This window comes from Lethenteron reissneri, unplaced genomic scaffold (genome assembly GCF_015708825.2).
Source record: "Lethenteron reissneri isolate LAM-NWPU_2019-01 unplaced genomic scaffold, ASM1570882v1 scaffold_115, whole genome shotgun sequence".
NCBI classification, from domain to species: domain Eukaryota; kingdom Metazoa; phylum Chordata; class Hyperoartia; order Petromyzontiformes; family Petromyzontidae; genus Lethenteron; species Lethenteron reissneri.
Genome location: NW_026890838.1, coordinates 1,090,292 through 1,112,687, shown reverse-complemented (window position 1 = coordinate 1,112,687; position 22,396 = coordinate 1,090,292). Strand labels below are relative to the sequence as shown.

The 22,396-nt window shown below is 46.3% G+C and overlaps 1 protein-coding gene and 2 non-coding genes across 3 annotated transcripts in view; 2 read left to right on the top strand and 1 right to left on the bottom strand.

Annotated features, from left to right (window-relative positions):
• Nucleotides 1-440: 440 nt before the first annotated feature.
• TRNAA-UGC (transfer RNA alanine (anticodon UGC)) lies at nucleotides 441-512 on the top strand. Its single transcript has one exon. It is a non-coding gene; the product is annotated as a tRNA-Ala (tRNA).
• Nucleotides 513-2,789: 2,277 nt separating this feature from the next.
• TRNAA-UGC (transfer RNA alanine (anticodon UGC)) lies at nucleotides 2,790-2,861 on the top strand. Its single transcript has one exon. It is a non-coding gene; the product is annotated as a tRNA-Ala (tRNA).
• Nucleotides 2,862-17,674: 14,813 nt separating this feature from the next.
• The window catches only part of LOC133361594 (oocyte zinc finger protein XlCOF6-like), a 97,533-nt gene continuing 92,811 nt past the window's right edge, over nucleotides 17,675-22,396 (bottom strand). The window contains exon 3 of the mRNA XM_061580528.1: nucleotides 17,675-19,711. Within this exon, the coding sequence (XP_061436512.1) occupies nucleotides 18,961-19,711 (751 nt within the window). The 3' untranslated portion in view covers nucleotides 17,675-18,960. The remainder of the gene's footprint in view (nucleotides 19,712-22,396) is intronic.

Genomic DNA, 22,396 nt, shown 5'->3' with positions numbered 1-22,396 from the left:
GAGCAGTATTACACAAGCACCATATAAATACAAATATTACAGGTAGGAACAATATTCCACACTGCCCACCAGGGATTTTTTGTCTGTCTGTCTGTCGTGCATAAATAAATATATAATGTGTACAGCTCTTTGATTGGTGGAGACCTACTGCCGGGTACGAAGAGGGGAGGTGCCTAAGGGAGGAGGGTCAGGGGAGGGGCCTAAGGAAGGGAGGAGTCAGGAGAGGGGCCTCTAAGGAGGGGGGGGGTCAGAGGAGGGGCCTAAGGGAGGTGGGGTCAGGGGAGAGACCTAAGGATATGGGGGGTGGTCAGGGGAGGGGCCTAAGGGAGGGGGGAGGGGCCTAAAGGAATGGGGGTGGGGGGAGGGGCCTAAGGGAGGGGGGGTAAGGGGAAGGGCCGATAGTTAAGGGGGTTGGCTACCTGCTTGGCTGCCAGCATGGTGGGGATGTGGCTCAGTGGGAGAGCGCACGCTTTGCATGTGCGAGGGCCTAGGTTCAATCCCCGGCATCTCCATGTTGGAAGCTTTTATTTAATTTATGTTTCCAACAAAGGTTGATTTCCAAAATTAATTGGCTGTGTCTATGTCCCTGTAATCGGGGTGCACGTGAACTCTCGTAAATATTACCCGATATGAACGATACCTTCGGATGAATTTGTCTTGATTTCCGGAACTTGCTGTTTGTATAACTACCGATGCACACAGTGATCAAATTGTTTACTTAAACATTTGGAGATGAAAACTAGTGCTCAGAAGTATCCAATACACTTTTTTTATTTCCGAATAAAAATTTTCCAAGAATAAACAAATTGAGAAAGCATTATAGTATCCATCCACATGTATTCTTGTTATTTCTTTTGTTTCAAAGAAATACATTTTGCTTGGACTCTGTGCAAACACGATGTGTACACGGCCCAGGGCCAACAGCAGAGTGAGTGGGGTGACAAGGGAGAGGAAGAAGCTGATGACGAAGTTTCACCCCGTACCGAGGTGGAACTGCACCCAGGTAGAACCAGAATGGGGATGTAGCTCAGTGGTAGAGTGCACACTTCGCATGTGAGGCCCCCGTTTCAATCCCCGGCATCTCTACGAGGTGATGTTTTGTCAGTTGCCAATTTTACTCAAAGGAATATGCGTGGCCTGGACAAAAAACCCCTGCGTGTTTTCATTCGTTATGATTGCTGAGCACAGATCTAGAAGACCAACACGATCAGCAATGAACAGCACTACAACCAAAGTTGTAGTCGATAACAGTTAACATATTTATGCAAATTAGAAAGATTATTAGACTTGAAATCTTCTTGGTTCTTTCGGTAAAGTCACGTAGTAGGGAAGTAATAAAATAATTATATTTTTATTATTTTATTACTTCCCTACTACGTGACTTTACCGAAAGAACAAAGAAGATGAATCCCTGCAGGCACGAAAGCTTTAAATCGAAATTTAGACTTGAAATCGTCGCATGGACTTCCAAATTCGAGCAGTGCGTGGAAGAAGCCGATAGAAAAGTGTTGTGACCTGCTGAGTGGTGGTCGAACGGAGTGGGTGAGACGAAAAGCAGTCTGGAGTCTTCATCGCTGAAGGAGAACTCAACGAGTGGAATTATATCAGGATACTTGGGAAATTTTCTTGAAAAGAGTCGAGGTAAATTATGCCTAGGTAATTTAATGGGAAATCAAATTGTGATTTGAAGAAGAAATATGATCGTTGAATTTTTAACAAAACACTAAAAACCCAGGTGGGACTCAAACCCACAATCCCCCAACTACCAGAAGCTGGTGACTTATCCATTAGGCCACTGGGCCATATTCATCTAGCCGTGTGTTCTTTGTGATGACCCCTAATGTGGATGAGATGTCACTTTCTGTTTGAAAGAACAAATTTGACCTAAGGTCTTCGCTCATTTACCAGCTTCACATTCCCTATTGCCGTACAAATACTGGAGGAAGGGCCTTTGCTATTAATGCCCCCAGTGTCTGGAATGCTATTTCCAATAAACTGCAACTTGAATCACTACCTATGAGATCTTCACTCAAAACTGCTCTAGAGGAGTTGTACACCCTTAGCTGCCACTGCAATTTAGTGGCCTAAAATACAATGTTTCGCTCCGGATGATCGCTGCAAAGTATGATCTGTGTTTTGATTTAGTGTGCTGATCTTAAAGGTGCATTGAAAAATGTTGATACTCCGACTGATGCTCCTACTGTTGTGGAGTGACTCATGCAGCCAGATATGGCTGCAGAGTTTGGTAATACATGTTGTTTGTCGTTTATTGTGAAAATTCGGTCACAGTTCCTATGACCACTGTTTCATTGCTTTTATGGCTTTATTTTGGTGATTTTCGAAAAGTTTTTTGGTTTGGTCATGTTTGTTTGTTGTAGTACAGAGTTAGACTGATGGCCTTAATCTAAGTTGTCTTGTGGTTGTTGTTGTTTGGCTTGCATCCCACTGTTGGTGTACGGTGCCTTTTCTGCAATATTTTGCTGTCTTTTCACTATAAGATGTATTCTTGTTCATGTTTTTGTTTTTTATTTGTTGCGGTTGCACCCGATTCAAGAGTCGAATGGCTCACAGGGCTATACCTAATAAATGAACTTGCACTTGAACTTGAACTTTCATGGTCCTCGGAAGTAGCCCAGGTAATGCTTGCTTCCAAGTGCCGCTATCACACAACCGTGAAAAGGCACAGATCTGCGAGATTTCCGAGTAGAGTCTTCAACTCAGGCCATGACCCCGATAGCCCCCTTACACAACGAGGTCACGTTACTGGGTTCAGACTGACCCAGTGTGGTGGGGATGTAGCTCAGTGGTAGAGCGCACGCTTTGCGTGTGTGAGGTCCTGGGTTCAATCCCTGGCATCCCCATGTTGGAACCTTTTAGTTAATTTGTTTCCAACAAAGGTTGATTTCCTAAATCAATTGTCTGTGTCAATGTCCCTGTAATAGGGGTGCACATTAACTTTCGTTAATATTACCCTAAATGAACGATACCTTCGGATGAATTTTTGTTGATTACAGGAACTTGCTATTTATATAACTAGCGATGAACACAGTTATCAAATAGTTTATTTAAAAATTTGGAGATGAAAACAAGTGCTTAAAAGTATCCAAAACACCTTTTTTTATTTCCGAATTTAACACATTCCTGCGGAGGGAGCTGGTAGGAAAGTTGGGTTGCTCGGTTAATGACCAGGGTCAACGGCGGCGCGGTGTATTCCGCAAATATGGCCGACTGTGAGGGCGGGCACAAGCCGGCGTGAGTAGGTTAAACGTTGAGTTTTATCAGGGCACCACAGGGTGACCGGCCCCTCCCCACCCAGCCCCACCCCTCCCACCCCCCATCCAGCCCCACCCTCCCCACCCAGCCCCTCCCCACCCTCCCCTCCCCACCCAGCCCCTCCCCACCCTCCCCTCTCCACCCAGCCCCACCCCTCCCATTTTTGGATGCACGACGGACGGACGGACACAATAATCCCCTGTGGGCTGGTGTAACCAGGAGGTTCCTACCAGTAATATTTCCCAGAATAAATAAATTGGGAAAGCATTATGGGATCCATCCACATGTATTCTTGTTTTTTTTGTTTCAAAAATAAACATTTTGCTTGGACTCTGTGCAGAATCGATGGGTTCAGGGCCCAGGGCCAACAGAGGAGTGAGTGGGGTGACAAGGGAGAGGAAGAAGCTGATGACGAAGTTTCACCCCGTACCAAGGTGGAACTGCGCCCAGATAGAACCACCATAGGGATGTAGATCAGTGGTAAAGTGCACGCTTCACATGTGCGAGGCCCCAGGTTCAATCCCCGGCATCTCCACGAGGTGATATTTTTGCCAGTGGACAATTTTACTCGAAGGAATATGCGTGACTTGTTTTCATTCGTTATGGTTGCTGAGCACAGATCCAGAAGACCAACATGTCATAGGGTCAGCAATGAACAGCACTACAATCAAAGTTGTAGTCGATAAGAGTTCACATAATGCAGGTAAGAACAACAGTTCCACACTCCCCACCAGGGATTATTTGTCTGTCTGTCGTGCATAGCCACGCCCTCGATTTGTATTTCAGAGCGCTTCGGGCGGGCTCAGCACCACGTGACGCGCCGCCACACGCAGCTTGCGCCGCGTGACACGGATCGCACGAATGCGCTGTCCAACCAAGTTCCTACCTGCCCACTCCGAAGGAACGTGTTTGTATTAGTATCCCAAGGTGCATGCTATTGAGATTCGGTGTCTCAGCCTCCTGGTTACAGGATCCACCCAACACGTATAGGTCCCATATACTGGCTGCTCCTACTCTACATTATTCAAAAATTCCACCCAAACCTACACATCGAAAATAGGCTGGGATTTGTCCCAGGTTCCCGCAGTCCAACCTCTCCTCCCGCTTTAAGCTGCCTTTATTGACGACCTGGAGCTCAAACCCTGGAGTCTTCAGGTCCTCCTGGCTATGTATCCAAGCTAGAATTTTCTAATGGTTCTTGCGTTGCAAACTATGGGCTTATTGTGGCACTTTGAATTTCACACCTCGAATGCAGACTCTGCTCCTTATTGATCTCCTTACACACGTTTCAGTTTCAAAACACTTCAAACACTGTACTTTACGGGGGGTTTAAATGTGTTCCCTGGCGGTTGTGAAGATTTGATGACCATGCAAACGTCTTACCACACAAAGTGCACCTGATGGGCTCCTCTTCTGTGCGTGTTCTGTTATTGGTCAAAATTTGATGACTGTGCAAATGAATTCCAAGACTCAAGTGCACAGTCGTCACGTCCCGTGGACGAGGGGAATTCTGCTCTTGGTGAGGTCACAAACCAGAGATAGGCAGGCACTGACATCACCCAATCGTGACTCTGAGGTGATGTCTCCAGAGGCTTTTACATACTTAAGCAAACAGGTGGTAAGCAGCGGGATATCGATGGACACGGTTATTTAATTCTTTGGTTCTTTCGGTTAAGTCACGTATAAAGATAAAATAATAAATTAAATAATAGCATACTACTATTATTTTATCTTTATACGTGACTTAACCGAAAGAACCAAAGAATAATCCCTGCAGTCACGAAAGCTCCAAAATTGACGGTTATTTAAGTTTTATTTAAAAAATATATAAAAATTCAATACATCGGCTAGAAGACAAACTAACAAAAATCCATGATGCATTTCAAATTTGCTCTTAAAATTACCTCCTTGTTATAAAACAGATCAGCAGACACGACGCGTCTTTCATTTATTGGTCTCTCCATGACAGAGAACTGTTTTACACAAACTATAAATAGCAGCCTTCTGGGAGTGCATCATTGATTCAGTGCAAGCCACCTGTGGACCAGTATTGGTGTACAGTGTCTCAACAGCAGTCAGGCTTACGAACATCCAGATGTTAATCAGCAAGGAGAATTTCTAGTCCTAGTTCGACAAAATAAAAAAACGTAGCAATGGTGCGTCCTTTTGGGACATGCTTTAGCAGGTTTCGATCTACATCCAAAACCCTAGCTAGCATCACTGTTTAAATTACGGTGGGGCCTCTATTTCACACAACGCCCCATATTACAACGCGTGAAACACAACCAAGACCACTGCCGGTATATTCCAGATGTATAGTGTTTACTTATAATTTAATCTCTACACAAATCTTACATCGTTAAAGGGCAACTACTTCTCTGGAGGAGTGCACGCATCACAAGCCACTATACCAGGGGTCGGCAACCAAAATAACAAGAAGAGCCATTTTTTTCCAATTCGGTACAAAATTCAGTATTTCAAGAGCCGCAATGCATCTGAGTACATACTGTACATACGTACATATCGTCAAGAAGCAGCCCGTAAAGAGCCGCATGCGGCTCCGGAGCCGTAGGTTGCCGACCCCTGCACTATACCAACCCAAATGACCCTCGCGATAACACAACAACCAACACAGTCACACAACAATCCAACAACCGCGGCCTCACCGACTTATGCCATCACAAACGCTGGTGGGAAAAACCCGTTGAGCAAACTCCAAAGGCAAGCACGACGCACCCACCCGGCTTTGGTACAGACCAAACAAAAACGCTCCAAACACCACCTCAGCGTATCAGTCCCAGCCACCTCGAGCCGGATCAGTAGCGGAATGAAATTCCCTGCCCCGTTCTCTCGTGACGGCACGTGGTGCGAAGCCGCTAATTTGGGCGCAGCTGCGGGTGCACAGTCAGAGCCCGCCATTTTGCCAGAGCCGCGTGGCGCGCGGCCGGCGGCGACAGCATTGCCCAGGGATAGCGGCGCGGGATGCAGCCATTTCTTCCCAACATAAAGGAATTTGTCGCGGGCGGCGACTGGAGTGCTTTTACTTGGTGGTTCGAGTCCGCTTTTCGTTCAGTGCGGTAAATGGAGGAGGAGGCGTTGGACGCCTTGCCTACTCTTCTCGATGACGTATCATTGGCGGTGTTCTGCTCCATTCCCTAGGAGAAAAAAAAGACGTTGAAGGCCGCGTTTGCCGAGATGGTGGAAGTTTACAAACCACCGTCGGACGCTCAGAGAAAGTTCATGCATCATCAGCGGGGGACCAACGAGTCTCCCCTTGCCTACCATGAGGCTCTGTTGGCGCTCGCGATGGCCGCTTACCTGGACGCCACGCCTGATGTACTTGACCCTCTGATTTTGGCGAGGATGTTGGAGTTATCAAAGGAAATGGGTATCTCGCTGCCTGTGTGCGGTCATGAGCCGCTGACATCCCGGTGGGCTGCCAGGTGCCTCGATGCCAAAGACAACTTGCACCATTGGGCGCAGATGGCCGCCTGGACGGGAGACCCTGCCAAGGATGGTGAGCCGATTAGATGGGAGCCATCTAGAGTTGTCCACATTCCGGACGACGCGAGATCGTGCCTCGCTGGGAGCCGCGATGGAGACCGGTGGGGCGTCGGGATGGGGCCACGACGCCGCGCGGGGACGGCGATGGGGCCGCCCATCTGGCTGGGACAACGTGCTTCAAGTGTGGCCGGATGGGCCACTTCGTGAATGACTGTCGGAGTCGTCCCCATCCTCCACCGCCTCCCGTGACTCCATCTTCGGCGTCGCCTCCATGGATGGACCGTGACCCCAGCCAGGCAAGTCGGCACGTATCAGACACGAAGCATATATTGACACCTCATGCATCTTCCGATGCGCGTAATGTTCCACCAGTTCGCGACTCACACGATGCCGTTGAGGGTTCACCGCGTATGATCACTCAATGGAGGAAATTGGCACGCCGTGTTTTGGCGGCTGCGGCGGGATCCTCCACGGTGCCGGGTAATATACAGGGGGTGGACGTTCGGATATTAGTGGACACCGGCGCGTCGGCAACTATTATTTCCGACGTCATTTTCCACCTCCTGTCTATTCCTGCTTCGCGTGTGCGGCCGGCTTTCGATGCGTGTATTGCTGCTAATGGAGGGAGTATGGGCATCATCGGACTGGTGGAGGTTGTATATATATGCCTTTTTCCATTATTAATGTTAAGAATAATTCTTCCAATATTTTTTTCAAATAATTAATTGGGGCGAGCAAGGGACATGACCCTCCCCCCACCGCAGCTGCCCTTCACACCGACCAAGAAACGGAGATAAGCCAAAAAAGGTAATAAAAAAAAACAAAAGAGAAGGGGGAGGGGGTTTTGTTAATGAGATTCTGAAAATCTCAACAGGACTTCAAAAGGCCCCCTGAAAACAATACAGACAGTCGGCGCCACGATATTTTTTTTCATTTTTTGTTTCCCTTAATACAACGGTTAAAAGTTCAGAACTTAGCCTACACACTCACCCAGATTAAAAACCAGACTGCAGTCACATTGGTGGCCTTGATTTATTAATTACCTTATTTGACTCCCATTCACCTCATATATTTCGTCTTGTGGTTTCTTGCTATCTACGTGACTTTACCAAAAACAAAGGAATATGAATTCCAGCAGTCAAGAAAACTTAAGTGAAAACTTAGTTACATCTAACCTCAGGACATCAAAATATAACTCTAGTAAAACAGCACAAATCCCTGGATACAGATAGACAACAAAAGTTAATAAAACCCCAGGAATATACGTGGTAATAACAATGATAAATCACAATCTTGAATAAACATAAACCAAATAATAATTATGAAGTATTAGACCAAGGGTCATCCAGTAGGGATGAGGCGAAATAGGCCAACCACACAGGACCAAGATACAATGTATTTCATAGAGAGTCTCCCAACCGCCTTTGTCTCCCAGCAGCAAGTGATAGAAAATTGCATATGCATGCAGAGGGCATCTCCCATTAAAAAGAAATCAAACACCAGGAAAGATTCCAAACCACGATGGAAGTACTGTAAACACCGCTACAAACATACCTTGAGTCACCTACAGAATCAGAACATCAAGCTATAAGAGGTAAAATAATATTTTTAACTTCCAAACGGTACCACAGGACTCGACTTCAAAGCCACAACACCCCCTTTGTGAGAGGCAAAGAATGTCACACCCAGCCATGGGGGAAGAGGGGGGACCCCCCTCCTTCCAGATTAATTATTGCAGAGGGTTGGAGGACTGAAAGGACGCACGTGGGGGCAATCTGGAGCAGCTGTTTCCATTGATGGCGAGATGGCTCGAGGAAGGCGACAGGAACCAGGCTTTGATTAAACTTATATTACCTCAATAAAATCAGAACACACACACACGTACCCCGGACAGACAGCTGTTCCCACAGGCCAGAGAGCGAAATCAAAGGAAGTTCTGGTCCTTTGTGAGAAGGCGAGCCGAGGGGAGAGATGTTTACATAAAAACAGAGACACGACCCATACATCGATGCTACTGCAAGGGACAGAAGAGCTACGACTAGCGAGTAGACTCCGGGGCACGGCCTCGAGATCAACAATGGGTGGTGTCTCGCAGAGAAGAGGGGGGAGGTGATGCTCGGTGCTGAGTTCGGCATGGACCGACAGAGTATCGCTGAAAGTTTTATTCTACATTTATCCTGATGTTTTGAGTCGCTTGCAAAGTCAAGGATTGCGATAAATTGTATTGTACTAAGCTTTCACATTTGTTTAGGAGGGTGCGAATACAATTTACAAGTTTTGAGAGTGAGTCCCAGCTCCCACGAGCAGCTGCAGCTCAATTTGAACTGACGAGCAACGTCAAGCAATCAACCTCGAGAAAGGGCGGAAAGCGCCAAGCGTCGACCAAGCCAGCATCACAGAGAACCAGCTGCAGCTTCGGAGCAGGAGAGAGCGCGCAACAACGCCACCAGCCCCACCGAGCAAGGGAGTCAGTTGCCAGTGGACAAGCGTTGTGCCGACTCAGCTCATCCAGCAGGGGAACGAGCCTGACCAGCCGCCCGTGAGGAAGAGGAGAGCGCAGGAGAGAGCGCGTGCCCCCAGCGCCACCGAGCAAGGGTGTCTGCCACCAGTGAACGAACTGCGAGTGCATCGTTCATCGCCAAAGAGCACGGAGCAGGAGAGAGCACGGAGCAGGAGAGAGCGCGTGCCCCCAGCGCCACCGAGCAAACGTGTCAGCTTGCCAGCGGACGAGCGGCAAGAGCGATCGAGCATCTTCAAGGACAAGCATCGTGCCGATGCAGCTTTTCCAGCAGTGGAAGGAGCCTGCAGCTACAGCAGCAGCAGCTCCATCTGACGCCCCGAGCATCAGAGAGCAACGAAGCCGCCCACACTAACACACTACCAACGCATCGCCCAGCGATAAACATACCCGGACCATCGCCCAGCGATAAACATACCCGGACTAATAAGAAGGATCAAGGAAACAAACCACCACACACACATGAAACACATACCCGGACTAATAACAAGAAGACTAATTATAATAATGCGTCAACTATTAGCTGTTAACGAAGAACATTGCTGCCCATTGAGTTACATGGATACGGTCGTTTAGAAGTCTTTTAGTCGTTATTTTTCTTTATACAGTAATTGCATAAATATTACTAATGAATTCGTCGATATAAACTAAACGTTATAAACCTACGTTACGAATCTACACACTCACAGGGAGAATATTGTGTTGAAATCTTTCTTTTGATCACAGAATCTTGCCCGCGAATTTATTGAAGCCTTAGCCAATTGATAAGCATCTGCTGAAGCAGGCACACTGCCGCACACCATTGTTCGAAGACAATTCGTTAAATGCATAATCTTACCGATGAATTCATTGACGTATACTTTGTCTTCGGGATAAGTTTCTTTATTGCCGTTCGTATGAATATCGTCGCATACATGTTTAAGGAGTTTTTCCTATCGCCGTATATGCTGACGTTACTCCGAGGAATTAATCGATTGTTCTGATTACCCAATTTGACAACGTAATCATTGAGGGTTAAATGTACGAATCAATGAAGAGAACATCTCCAGGAGTGCTGTGTTAACAATTCCAAGCATCAGAGTTCGCATATTAGAGTGTTATGTTTTTGTTTAGAAATTAAAGTTGCTTAACACATAAGTGTCTGAGTGGTGCCTTCCTAAGTTCATGCATAATCATCTTAATTATAAGAACTGCATCCTGCGATGAGATTTGAATTTGGAGACCTGACATAAAATACTAAGACATAATCAGTAAATGTTAAAGTGAGAATAATTGTATTATTCCCGATTGATAATACGACCCGAGACAACGAAGCTAAGCCTAATGATCGTAACTGCATGCATTAGCATAATCGCCTACATTTGAATAACTTTATGAGTACACCTCCCAAATTAGTATAATTTATGCATATAGTTGCATAAATTAGCATAATTTCGAATAATTACAAAAACAATGTTTATTATTTTCATAAATTTTTCAAGACCCGGCATATACAAGGTCCATATCGCCATTGGTAATGTAGCCACGTTGGGGATGGTCTTGATTTCAAGGTCCTTGGCGGTGCTCTGCTTGTTGGGCACCGACTTTCTTCGTAGAATGCCCGTTAAAATTCTTGTTAATCAGGGATGTTTGGAGTTGCCAGAAGGGCGAAAAAAGTTTTTTTTGCCATCCCCGTTGAGTCGTCCATCACCGTGCATTGCCATGCAGGCGCTTGCAGATGTCACGGTGGAGATTCCTCCGGGCACCCAAATGCTCGTTCCATTACGATATCGGAAACGTTTCGACGAAGCAGACGTGGCAGCAGGGGTTCTGCTGTCCCTGTCAAACACCGCTACCAAGAGTCTTTCTCTTGTGGCGGCTCAGATGATTGTCCGAGCCGGTCAAGCCCCGTTTTTGCAAGTTTTGAACGGGGGTCCGGAAGGCATTTTGGTCCCGGCCGGTACAGTTTTGGCTCACGCCACTACCGTGTTTATGGATCACGAGGAGGGACGACCACACATATTGGCTGGGGGAGTGGATTACGGTGCTAATTCCGACGATCGGTGGATCGCGGAATTGTGCCAGGATAATTCATCATTGGCCATTGAGGAACGTAACGCACTGCGGGCGCTGCTGTCTGACTATGCTGATATTTTTAGCAGGAACGATTTTGATTTGGGTCGCACATCGCTTTTGTCCCACCACATTGATACCGGTGAGGCCAGCCCGATATGGATGTCCCTCAGAGAGGGACCATGTGCGCTGCGTGGTGGATGATATGCTTGCCGCTGACATAATTTCGCCATCTAATAGCCCTTGCGGCGCTCCTGTTGTGCTCGTTAATTAAAAGAATGGTAGCCTCCGGTTTTGTGTTGACTTCCGTAAGCTAAATAAGGTGTTTGTGGCAGATGCGTACCCTCTGCCACAGATGGACGATTCCCTCGATGCCTTGTCAGGAGCGAAATACTTTTCCACACTCAATCTCTCATCGGGCTTTTGGCAGCTGCCCTTCGATGATTCTTCAAGGCCAAAGACGGCGTTCCGTACGCCTCAAGGCCTGTTTCAATTTAACTGTCTTCCCATGGGGCTCAACGCCGCTCCCGCTATGTTTCAGCGCTTGATGGAGCTGGTTTTGGCCAGGTTGCAATGGGACACATGTCTCATGTACTTAGACGATGTTATACAGGGAGGAACAATGTTCCACACTGCCCACCAGGGATTATTTAGCTGTCTGTCTGACTGTCTGTCGTGCATAAATAAATATATAATACACACAGCTCTTTGATTGGCGGAGACCTTACAAACAGCTCTTTGATTGGTGGAGACCTACTGCCGGGTACGGAGAGGGGAGGTGCCTAAGGGAGGAGGGTCAGGGGAGGGGCCTAAGGAAGGGGGGAGTCAGGAGAGGGGCCTGAGGGGGGGGTTCAGGGGAGGGGCCTGAGGGGGGGATCAGCGGAGGGGCCTGAGGGAGAGGGGGTCAGGGGAGGGGCCTAAGGATATGGGAGGGGGGTGCTCAGGGGAGGGGCCTAACAGAAGAGGGGTCAGGGGAAGGGCCTAAGGGAAGGGGGGTCAGGGGAGGGGCCTGAGGATATGGGGGGGTGGTCAGGGGAGGGGCCTAAGGGGGCAATAGTTAAGGGGGCTGTCTGCCTGGCTACCTAAAGTCAAGTTTTCTTTTATACATACAGGTACGAACAACAGGTTCCACACTGCCCACCAGGGATTATTTGTATGTCTGTCGTACACGAATACGCTGTCCAACCAAGTTCCTACCTGCCCACTCCGAAGGAACGTGTTTGTGTTCAGTCGTACGTTCGAGGAACACCTTCAGCGATTGAAGGCTGTTTTCGACAGGATACGTTCCGCTAATATTAAATTCAAGCCTAAGAAGTGTCATCTTCTGCAACGCTCCGTGCGCTACTTAGGTCACATTGTCAGCTCCGACGGCGTCGCCACGGACCCAGACAAAACCTATTGCATCCGTGACTGGCCAATCCCCATGTCAGTGGGGGATGTGCGTCGGTTTGTCGGGTTCGTGTCCTACTACCGTCGTTTCGTTCTGAATTTTGTTCTGTTGGGCCGTAGGTGTCTGGTGGTTCCCGTCGCGCTATGGCACGAGCGGATTCGGGCGCTGCACGCTGAAAAATTGTTGCACCTCGGCGTGCAGAAAAACTTATTCACGATGCAGAGGGATTACTTTTGGTCCGGCATGACAGCCAATGTTGCCAAGTCTATTCAGGCCTGCCCCAAATGCGCTCGGCGGAAACCACCGCTTCAGAAATATATTCCACCCTTGAAATCGATTAAAGTTACGTGAATTCATGAATTGGTGGCTCTCGATATACTCGGGCCGTTTCCTCCTCCCGCCAGGGGAAACAATTCTTGTTAGTGGGGGTGTAATATTTTTCACGTTGGCCGATGGCTTGGCCCTTGCCTGATTAATCGGCATCGTCCATCAGGGATGCATTTTTGAACGGTTACGTGATGGACAAAGGTGTACCGGAACGGTTGCTTACGGACCAAGGCCAAAATTTCTCATCCAAGTTGCTGCGTAATGTGTGTGATGCTTTGGGCACCAAAAAGATACGCACTTCGCGTTACCACCCGCAAACGGAGAGAATGGTAGAACAATTGAACCGTACCTTGTCTGCCATGCTTTGTCACACTGTAAGCGAAAAGCAGGCTGATTGGGACCTTCACAATCCTAGCGTGCATTCCGCCTACCGCATGGCCCCGCATGCTTCTACAAAATACTCGCCGTTCTTCCTCATGTATGGTCGGGAGAACGTGCCACCGATTGGCGTATAATTGGGAGCGACCACTAAGGGGCCCGCGCTGACCCTCCTCGAATACGTCCGCGATTCCATTCGCCATGTCACAGAAGCACGGGAGGCAGCACGAATTGCCACGGTCAAAACCCAGGCCCGTAACGAGCGATGTGCTCATCGGTCGCGTTGCGACATGCCCGTGGGCTGTGGGCGACCAGGCCTGGCTCCATTGCCCCCAGGTGCCGATGCGTACTTCTTCCAAGCTGCACAGGCCATGGCAAGGGCCTGTCGAATTGATAGACACACGCAACCCTCAATGTGTGCGTATCTGGGCGGATTCACGCCGTTGATACGTCCACACATATCGGTTGAAACCCTTCTTTGCTCCGCGCGTTGATCCTTCATCCCCATTGACTACCCTGCCGGGGTCTGATGTGTCCGATGTGCCACCTCGGTTGCCGGTTGATCCCCAAAAGGGACCTGTTTTTGGCTCCCACAGACTCACAGGCCCTGAACGCCCCGGCTGCTGACAATTCCTACAAGAAACCTATCTAAGCGCTATATTGGTATGTAACGACCCTAAAATAGTAAGTGCACACATTGGGGTGGGGGGGGGAGAGAAGAGGACATGACACTACCGTCAGAGTTGCGTGTATCTTTTGTGCATTCTGAACGTGAAGGAGAAATCCCCCCCCAGCCTCCACCGATGATGCGCGTGCGTTGCTAGGGGCAAACCCCCCTGCAGCTTGGGCGGGGCGTGGAGATAAATAAATAATGCAAAAACGCACTAATTTAACTCATTTAAAGGTTACGCACGTGAAAAAGAAATGCAGTAAAACCTTGGATTGCGAGCATAATTCATTCCGGAAACGTGTTTGTAGTCCAAAGCACTCGTATATCAAAGCGAATTTCCTCATAAGAAATAATGGAAACTCAGATGATTCGTTCCACAACCCAAAATTATTCATGTAAAATTATTAATACAAAATACCTTTTATATTTTTATTATTTAATTTTAATATAAAGTAATCCAATTTATTAATTACATTTTACGTGGCTGGTGTGAGGGAAACGAGAGAGGAGGGTTATTGTGTAGACGGCTTTCACTGTCACTAACGAAATCACTGCCATCTGTTGGCTCACTGGAATATTTTTCTTTTGTGCGACTTTAACAAGGAACCTATCCAATGATACTTGCTTTTGCCTCCTTTTGAGGAGGCAAAAAGCATTGTTGCAGTACAGTTACTAAAGAACAGTCACTACACTTTGACACAAAATAAAATAAAAAATGCTTTATGCACACACACGTGGTTATCTGTACAACATCTTGCCTCGTCTTCTCTTGGTATGCATCTCTACGTGCTGCAATTTGCTTCGTTTTTTGTTTACCGTAGTCTGTCTCCGTTTCGGTTTTTTCCCTGCGTTTCTGTTTTGTGCCCCTTTTCGTTTCCCCATGTGCTCCCTTAGTATAGGTCTCCTATTGTTTTCCCACGTTTTGTTGTTTTCTCTTAGCCCCTCCCCCCCATCTCTACAGCCTATATAATTCCCCGTATGTTATCTCTCCAGGCATTCTAGACTTGAAGCTTTCGTGACTGCAAGGAATCATATTCTTAGGTGTTTTCGGTAAAGTCACGTAGGTAAAACATCAAAATTAATAAAAATAATAAAATAAAATAAAGATCACGACGTTTCGGAGGCAACACAAGTCTCCGTCATCAGGTGGGACAGTCACAGCCAGATTAGCTGCATCAAGTGAGGCAATGATTCAAGATGTAATCCCTTAAAAGCGAGTTGAGGGGGGAGGAGAGGGGGGGGGGGGCTCATCAGAATGTGGTAGCCAGGCATCTTTCTACGTGCGTCTCCATGTGTGTGTCTCTTGGTGTGGTGTTATTCTGGTTGTCCCTCTGTGCTGCCCAAAACATATTTCCCTGTGTTCTTCTCTGTATATGTATCTCTGCTACCTTGTACCTCATATCTGTTCACTCTGTCTATGTTGGCATGTTCAACCCAGAAGATTAACCAGAAATTTAGCAGTCTTTTGAAATTCGTGGCCAACCAGGTTGGTGTCTGTGTTGTTGGCCAACTGGTTTTGCATCACATTATGTTTCAAAGGTTTGTTGGGTTTCTCGTCTCCCATCTTCTTGTTGTATTTGCCTCTGTGCAGTTTACCGTTCTCTATATGCAATGTGCGTGATGTCCCCCTATGTATTCCCTCGCTATGTGCTTCACCCCATTTCCACCTGATGATCGCTTGTGTTGCGTTCTAAACGTCGTGATTTATTTTAATTTAATTTTAGTTAGTTAAATTTTTATTTTATTTCTACATACGTTACTTTACCGAAAAAACAAACGAGTATACCAAGGTTTTACTGTAGCCTATTCCTACCGCGGGGCTTAGGGCGTGCTGGCTGGCAAAAAAGTTTCGATATAAACCCCATCGTTTGAGAGCCAAATCCCTCGCAAGCGAGCGCACGGAGACTTTTATATATAAGAAAAAAAGATGAACTTAGGAAGGAGCCACTCAGACTCTTCTATGTTAAGCAACTTTAATATCTAAAAACACTCTAATAGGTGAACACACTTATGATCGGAATTGTCAACACCATACTCCTGAAGATGTCCTACTCATTAATCTGTACCATTAACCCTCAATGGTTACGTTTGTTATAATTGAGTAACAGAACAATCGGTTAACTCCTCCGAGTAGAGCAACCATACACAGCGATAGGAAAAATCCGTAAAAATTCACAATACTCATATGAAACGTGCTAAAGAAACATGTGCCCAACGGCAAAAGTAGACATCAATGAATTCATTGGTAAGATTATGTCATTAACGAAATGTCCTGAAACAATAGTGAGTGCTAGTGTGCCTGTTTGGCTAACAGATGCTTATAAATTGGCGAATGGGACATTAATGAATTTGCGGGCAAGATTCTGTGATCAAAAGAAAAATCTCAACACAATAGTATTCCTGTGTGTATATTCCTAACATAGATGCTTATAAATGTTTAGTGTGTCATCAATGAATTGATAAGGTTATGCAATTAATGAAAACATATGGCTAAAATACTTCTAAATGACGGTATTCACGTAACTCAAGGGACAGAACAATGCTTTTCACATTCAACTAATATTTAACACACCACAAATGTTTTTTGGAAGAATCTTATTAGTACCAATATGCGCGGATGTGTGTGGGTGTGTTGTCTTCTTGCTAACTGTTGAGTTAGCGACTTCCGAGGTGCTGCGTTCCTTGTACCGAAAATTCCTCAGGTCCCCAGCAGGGGCGCTGGGTCGGCGTGTGTGTGAACACGGCGTTCTCGGCTGCTTCGTCAGTCTTTCTCCACCGCTGAGGTGGTTGCCCGAGTTGGCACGCTGGTCACGCTGTCGGCGGTGCCCGTGCTGGCAGGGATGATGGGTCCGGCTACGTCTCCATAGATGTGCGCGATGATCCCGTCGCCAGACACCGCTTGCAGCTCGTCAGCTGGTTGACACGCGTCACCCCCATTGGCACCAGATACTTTTGATCCTTGTAGACTGTGGAGCGACTTGGAGAGACAGCGCCTGTCGTCCCCCCCCCCCCCCTTTTCAAGCGTCCTCTTCCAGTTGTCTGTACGACTCGTGCTACACAGAGGACACGCTTCAGATCAAGTTATATCGTTCCGTGTCAGTCTCTGATCCGATCCTCAACTAAACTTCGTCTGTGGGTTGCGATTTAAAGGGGCACTCTCACGAATAGTGGTTGCACCAGCTTTCCCTCGAAGGGTTGACTTTGATCGGAGCACAATTGGAACGATTGTCACTATGATCTATGTGTTGGCTGTACACAGCAACCTCGCCACCGGGAATAGTAATGCTACGGCACTCCCCCACATTTGTATTATAATCCTGCGAGCACCAACCTTGGCTGGCAGCCTCTCTCAATGACGCAAAAAAACTCTCCGTGATGCGTGGCTTCTGCTGATGCAGAGCTCCCTATCAACTTGCCAGTCCTGAGAGCAATCCCTGGAGCCTGCCACTCGCAGTACTTCTTATTCTTTAGTATGGCATTGTGAAAAGAAAGTTTTTATTTTTAATGATCGTCATAAATGATTGCAGAGGTTACTCATCCAGTCCAAAGATGTGATTGACGCAGTGTGGATTTCAGCGATACCACCAGGATGTGCATAGATGGAGCATTCAACGGTGATGTGCTTGATGGTTCGGACTTCTCCAGTCGCAGTGGGGCAATTATTTGAGTAGTACTGATTTCTGTTCTTGCATTCTTGCTTATATCTGAATTTTTTCACCTCAGGCTCTTTCTTCTCATGAAGGGGCAGCTGTTTTCCTTTTGAAGTCGCTTGGGCTGTTTGTTGTCCAGATGTCTATATTACCGCCATGTTTCTGTTCATGTTTTGGGCAGCATACCCCACGCTCCCATCACGGGTTGTGTTACATTTTTTTCGCATGAGACTTGCAGTGTTTCTCAAAAAGGGGTGCTGTGGCCTTTGAAGTAGTGACCTATTGTGCACGGGTGTGCTTGCTGTCGCCATGTATTCCGTTCTCTCATCACGGGTTGGAAGCAAAACATTTTTTATTTTACACCTCTTATAGCTTGGAACCGTATCACTTTCCATAGTTTTGACTCTGCAAGTGACTCCAAGTACGTTTTGAGCAGCGTTCACTGCACTCACGTCGCGGTTTGGAATTCTTGCATGGTATATGATATATTAGGGGGAGGCGCCCCGCTGCATACATAATTTACTGCTACCATGTGCTGTTAGCTACTGGAGGCCAAAGGCTGTTGATGAGGCTCTGATCCTGTGGAATACATATTATCTTGGTCGTGTGTGCTTGACCCATTCGCATTGTATCACTTCTGAATGACTATAGGTCTAATACTTTCATAATTACTTGGTTATATATACAACTTGCTCTTTGAGTGAGAATATGTTTCCCCTTTTTTATGGCAACAAATCAGGTGTTGAGATGTTAAAACACCAAACTGAAACCTTTTTGCATTAACCACAATACTTGGGGTCAGAATGCAAACAAAAAACACTGATAATATATGCATTGTCTTTGAAACTGATTGGTCCACACCAGAGACAGCTTTCTTTCGAGCCTAGTATCAAACCATTTTCGACAAGAGGACGCCAAAAGGCTTCGAGTGTTTTTGATGAGATATGATACAAAACTCCGAGTTGTTGAGGCGAATAAGCAAGCACCATATACATGTTAATATTATAATAACATAGTGAAAGCTTGGGAGCATATTGGCTCTGGCTCCTAGTTAGAGATCTACCCAACCCACAGGTCCGCCAATACTGGCCGCTCTTACTCTGCAGGTTGAACTTAGGAATGGAGTGTTCAACTTCACGTTCTTTTCATTAAAGGCCTGTGACAAAGGTGAATCTATTGGAGCCTCATTGTCTCAAGCTTACACATCTACAGGGTCGCCATTTGACTTTGTATTGTCTAAGAAGTCCACCCACACCTCCACTTCCACAAACTGCTGGGAGTTGCCTCGCTCTGCCTCACAGTCAGAATTCTCCTCCTGCTTCACGTTGCCTCCATTGATGTGAAAGTCTGATTTTGGAGTTGAATGTTCATCTTCACATTTTACCATCACTTCTTCGCTCTTCATCACATCTTCACATTTTACCTTCACTTCTTCGCTCTTCACTGTCACCTCTTCAAATTTCACCTTTAAACATTTCATAATGTCCAGGCCGGAATTCACTTCTGGTTCTTTTTTCAGGAGGGATGGGCTCATTGCAGCACTTTGACTTTCAAAAGTCGATTTCAGACTACACTCCTTGGGGATCTTCTGATGCCTGTGTGTTCTCTGGTGTCGATGAAGAACTGATGACTGTGCAAATGCCTTCTCACACACACTGCACTTGAAGGGTTTCTCTCCTGTGTGTGTTCTCTGGTGGATCTGAAGACCTGATGACCATGCAAATGCCTTCTCACAGACAGTGCACTTGAAGGGTTTCTCTCCTGTGTGCGTTCTCTGGTGTTTTTTAAGATGTGATGAATCTGCAAAGTGCTTCCCGCACAGAGTGCACCTGAAGGGTTTCTCTCCTGTGTGTGTTCCTTGGTGTATTTTAAGATGTGATTCATCTGAAAATGCCTTCCCACACACACTGCACTTGAAGGGTTTCTCTCCTGTGTGTGTTCTCTGGTGCCTTTGAAGATTAAATGAACCTGAAAATACGGTCCCACAGAAACTGGACTTGAAACGTTTCTCTCCCGTGTGTGTTCTCTGGTGGATCTGAAAACCTGATGACCATGCAAATGCCTTTTCACAGACAGTGCACTTGAAGGGTTTCTCTCCTGTGTGTGTTCTCTGGTGGATCTGAAGACCTGTTGACCATGCAAATGCCTTCTCACAGACAGTGCACTTGAAGGGTTTCTCTCCTGTGTGTGTTCTCTGGTGGATTTGAAGATCTGATGACCATGCAAATGCCTTCTCACACACAGTGCACTTGAAGGGTTTCTCTCCTGTGTGCGTTCTCTGGTGTTTTTTAAGATGTGATGAATCTGCAAAGGGCTTCCCGCACAAAGTGCACCTGAAGGGTTTCTCTCCTTTGTGTGTTCTTTGGTGTTTTTCAAGATCTGATGACTTTGCAAATACTTTATCGCACAAAAGGCACCTGAAGGGTTTCTCTCCCACGTGTGTTCTCTGGTGCCGTTGATGAGGAGATGAACCTGAAAATACCTTCCCACGCAAACTGGACTTGAAACGTTTCTCTCCCGTGTGTGTTCTCTGGTGGATCTGAAGACCTGATGACCATGCAAATGCCTTCTCACAGACAGTGCACTTGAAGGGTTTCTCTCCTGTGTGTGTTCTCTGGTGGGTCTGAAGATCTGATGACCATGCAAATGCCTTCTCACAGACAGTGCACTTAAAGGGTTTCTCTCCTGTGTGCATTCTCCTGTGTTTTTTAAGATGTGATGAATCTGCAAAGGGCTTCCCGCACAGAGTGCACCTGAAAGGTTTCTCTCCTGTGTGTGTTCTCTGGTGTTTTTTAAGATGTGATGAATCTGAAAAGGGCTTCCCGCACAGAGTGCACGTGAAGGGTTTCTCTCCTGTGTGTCTTATCTGGTGCCTTTTAAAACAAAATGAACTTGAAAATGTCTTCTCACACAAACTGCACTTAAAATGTTTCTCTCCCGTGTGTGCTCTCTGGTGGATCTGAAGACCTGATGACCATGCAAATGCCTTCTCACAGACAGTGCACTTGAAGGGTTTATCTCCTGTGTGTTTTTTCTGGTGCCTCTGAAGATTTGATGATTGTGCAAATGCCTTCTCACACACAGTGCACTTGAAATGTTTCTCTCCTGTGTGTGTTCTATGGTGTGTTTTAAGATTTGATGACTGTGCAAATGCCTTCTCACACACACTGCACTTGAAGGGTTTCTCTCCTGTGTGTGTTCTCTGGTGGATCTGAAGAACTGATGACTCTGCAAATGCCTTCTCACAGACAGTGCACTTGAAAGGTTTCTCTCCCGTGTGTGTTCTCTGGTGTATTTTAAGGGCGAATGAATCTGAAAATTCCTTCCCACACACACTACAACTGAAGGGTTTCTTCTCTCCCGTATGTGTTCTCTGGTGTTTTTTAAGAACAGATGAATATGAAAATGCCGTCCCACACACACTACACCTGAAGGGTTTCTCTCCCGTGTGTGTTCTCTGGTGTTTTTTAAGAACATATGGATCTGAAAATGCCTTCCCACACACACTACACCTGAAGGGTTTTTCTCCTGTGTGTGTTCTCTGGTGTGTTTTAAGATTTGATGACACTGTAAATGCCTTCTCACACACAGTGCACTTGAAGGGTTTCTCTCCTGTGTGCGTTTTCTGGTGTTTTTTAAGATATCTTGACACTGCAAATGCCTTCTCACACACAGTGCACTTGAAGGGTTTCTCTCCTGTGTGAGTTTTCTGGTGCTGTGTCAAATTTCCAGCACGATCCGTGCTGTATGCACACTGGTCACATTGTTGCCTTTTTCTACCGAGCTGCGCCGAGTGCCTCTGCTCCATCAGACCAATTCTGCTGAGGAAGCGTCGGAAGAAGCGTCAGCTGCAGACAGAAAAAATATCCACACCATCTACGTCAGTATCGAGGCACAGAGGAATAAATATATATACATAGTCACACATAACTTACATGTCTATATTTATTCATATATTAAAGATATTCCCCAATCCATCACACGGGCTGTTAAGGCACACAATGAGAGCAAAATTCAGTTAACATAGCAACGGCTGTTGAAAATAATACTATTTGTATTATGCAGAAATGCATAAATTAATGTCCAATCACAACTTAGAGGTGTGAAGCCAGGCTGATTTGCTTGAATGCTTGGATGAACAGATATAACTTCAGCAGCATATATGCTGTGTTAATTTCCTGACTGTTTCCATTCTTACAAAAAGTTCCAGAGGAAAACAAAAATAAGCTATTGTTTTGATTTAACCTCCGTGTTCAATAGTTAATATACTTTACTGCAAATACAAACTTGACACTGTCACACACTGGCATTATAAAAAGGTGGTGGTGTCCAGAACCATGCCTGGCCACCTTGATCTGCTCAGTATTAATGCTTCCTCACTTCACCATGTAATTAATTTAAGATCAATCAACATAGCAGAGGACCATAAAAAGTCCAGCTTTCACTTATTAATCGTGTTTGCTGTCGGCGATAATCAAACTAATTGTTGAATTCATAATGCAGTGAAATAACTGCGCCACAGCTCCCCACAAAGACAAACTCTTAAATCCACATACATTTCACATGGGTCATCATCTCTTGCCTATACAGGTATTTTTTGTCTGTTTTTCTGTACGTCTGTCTGTATACGAAAC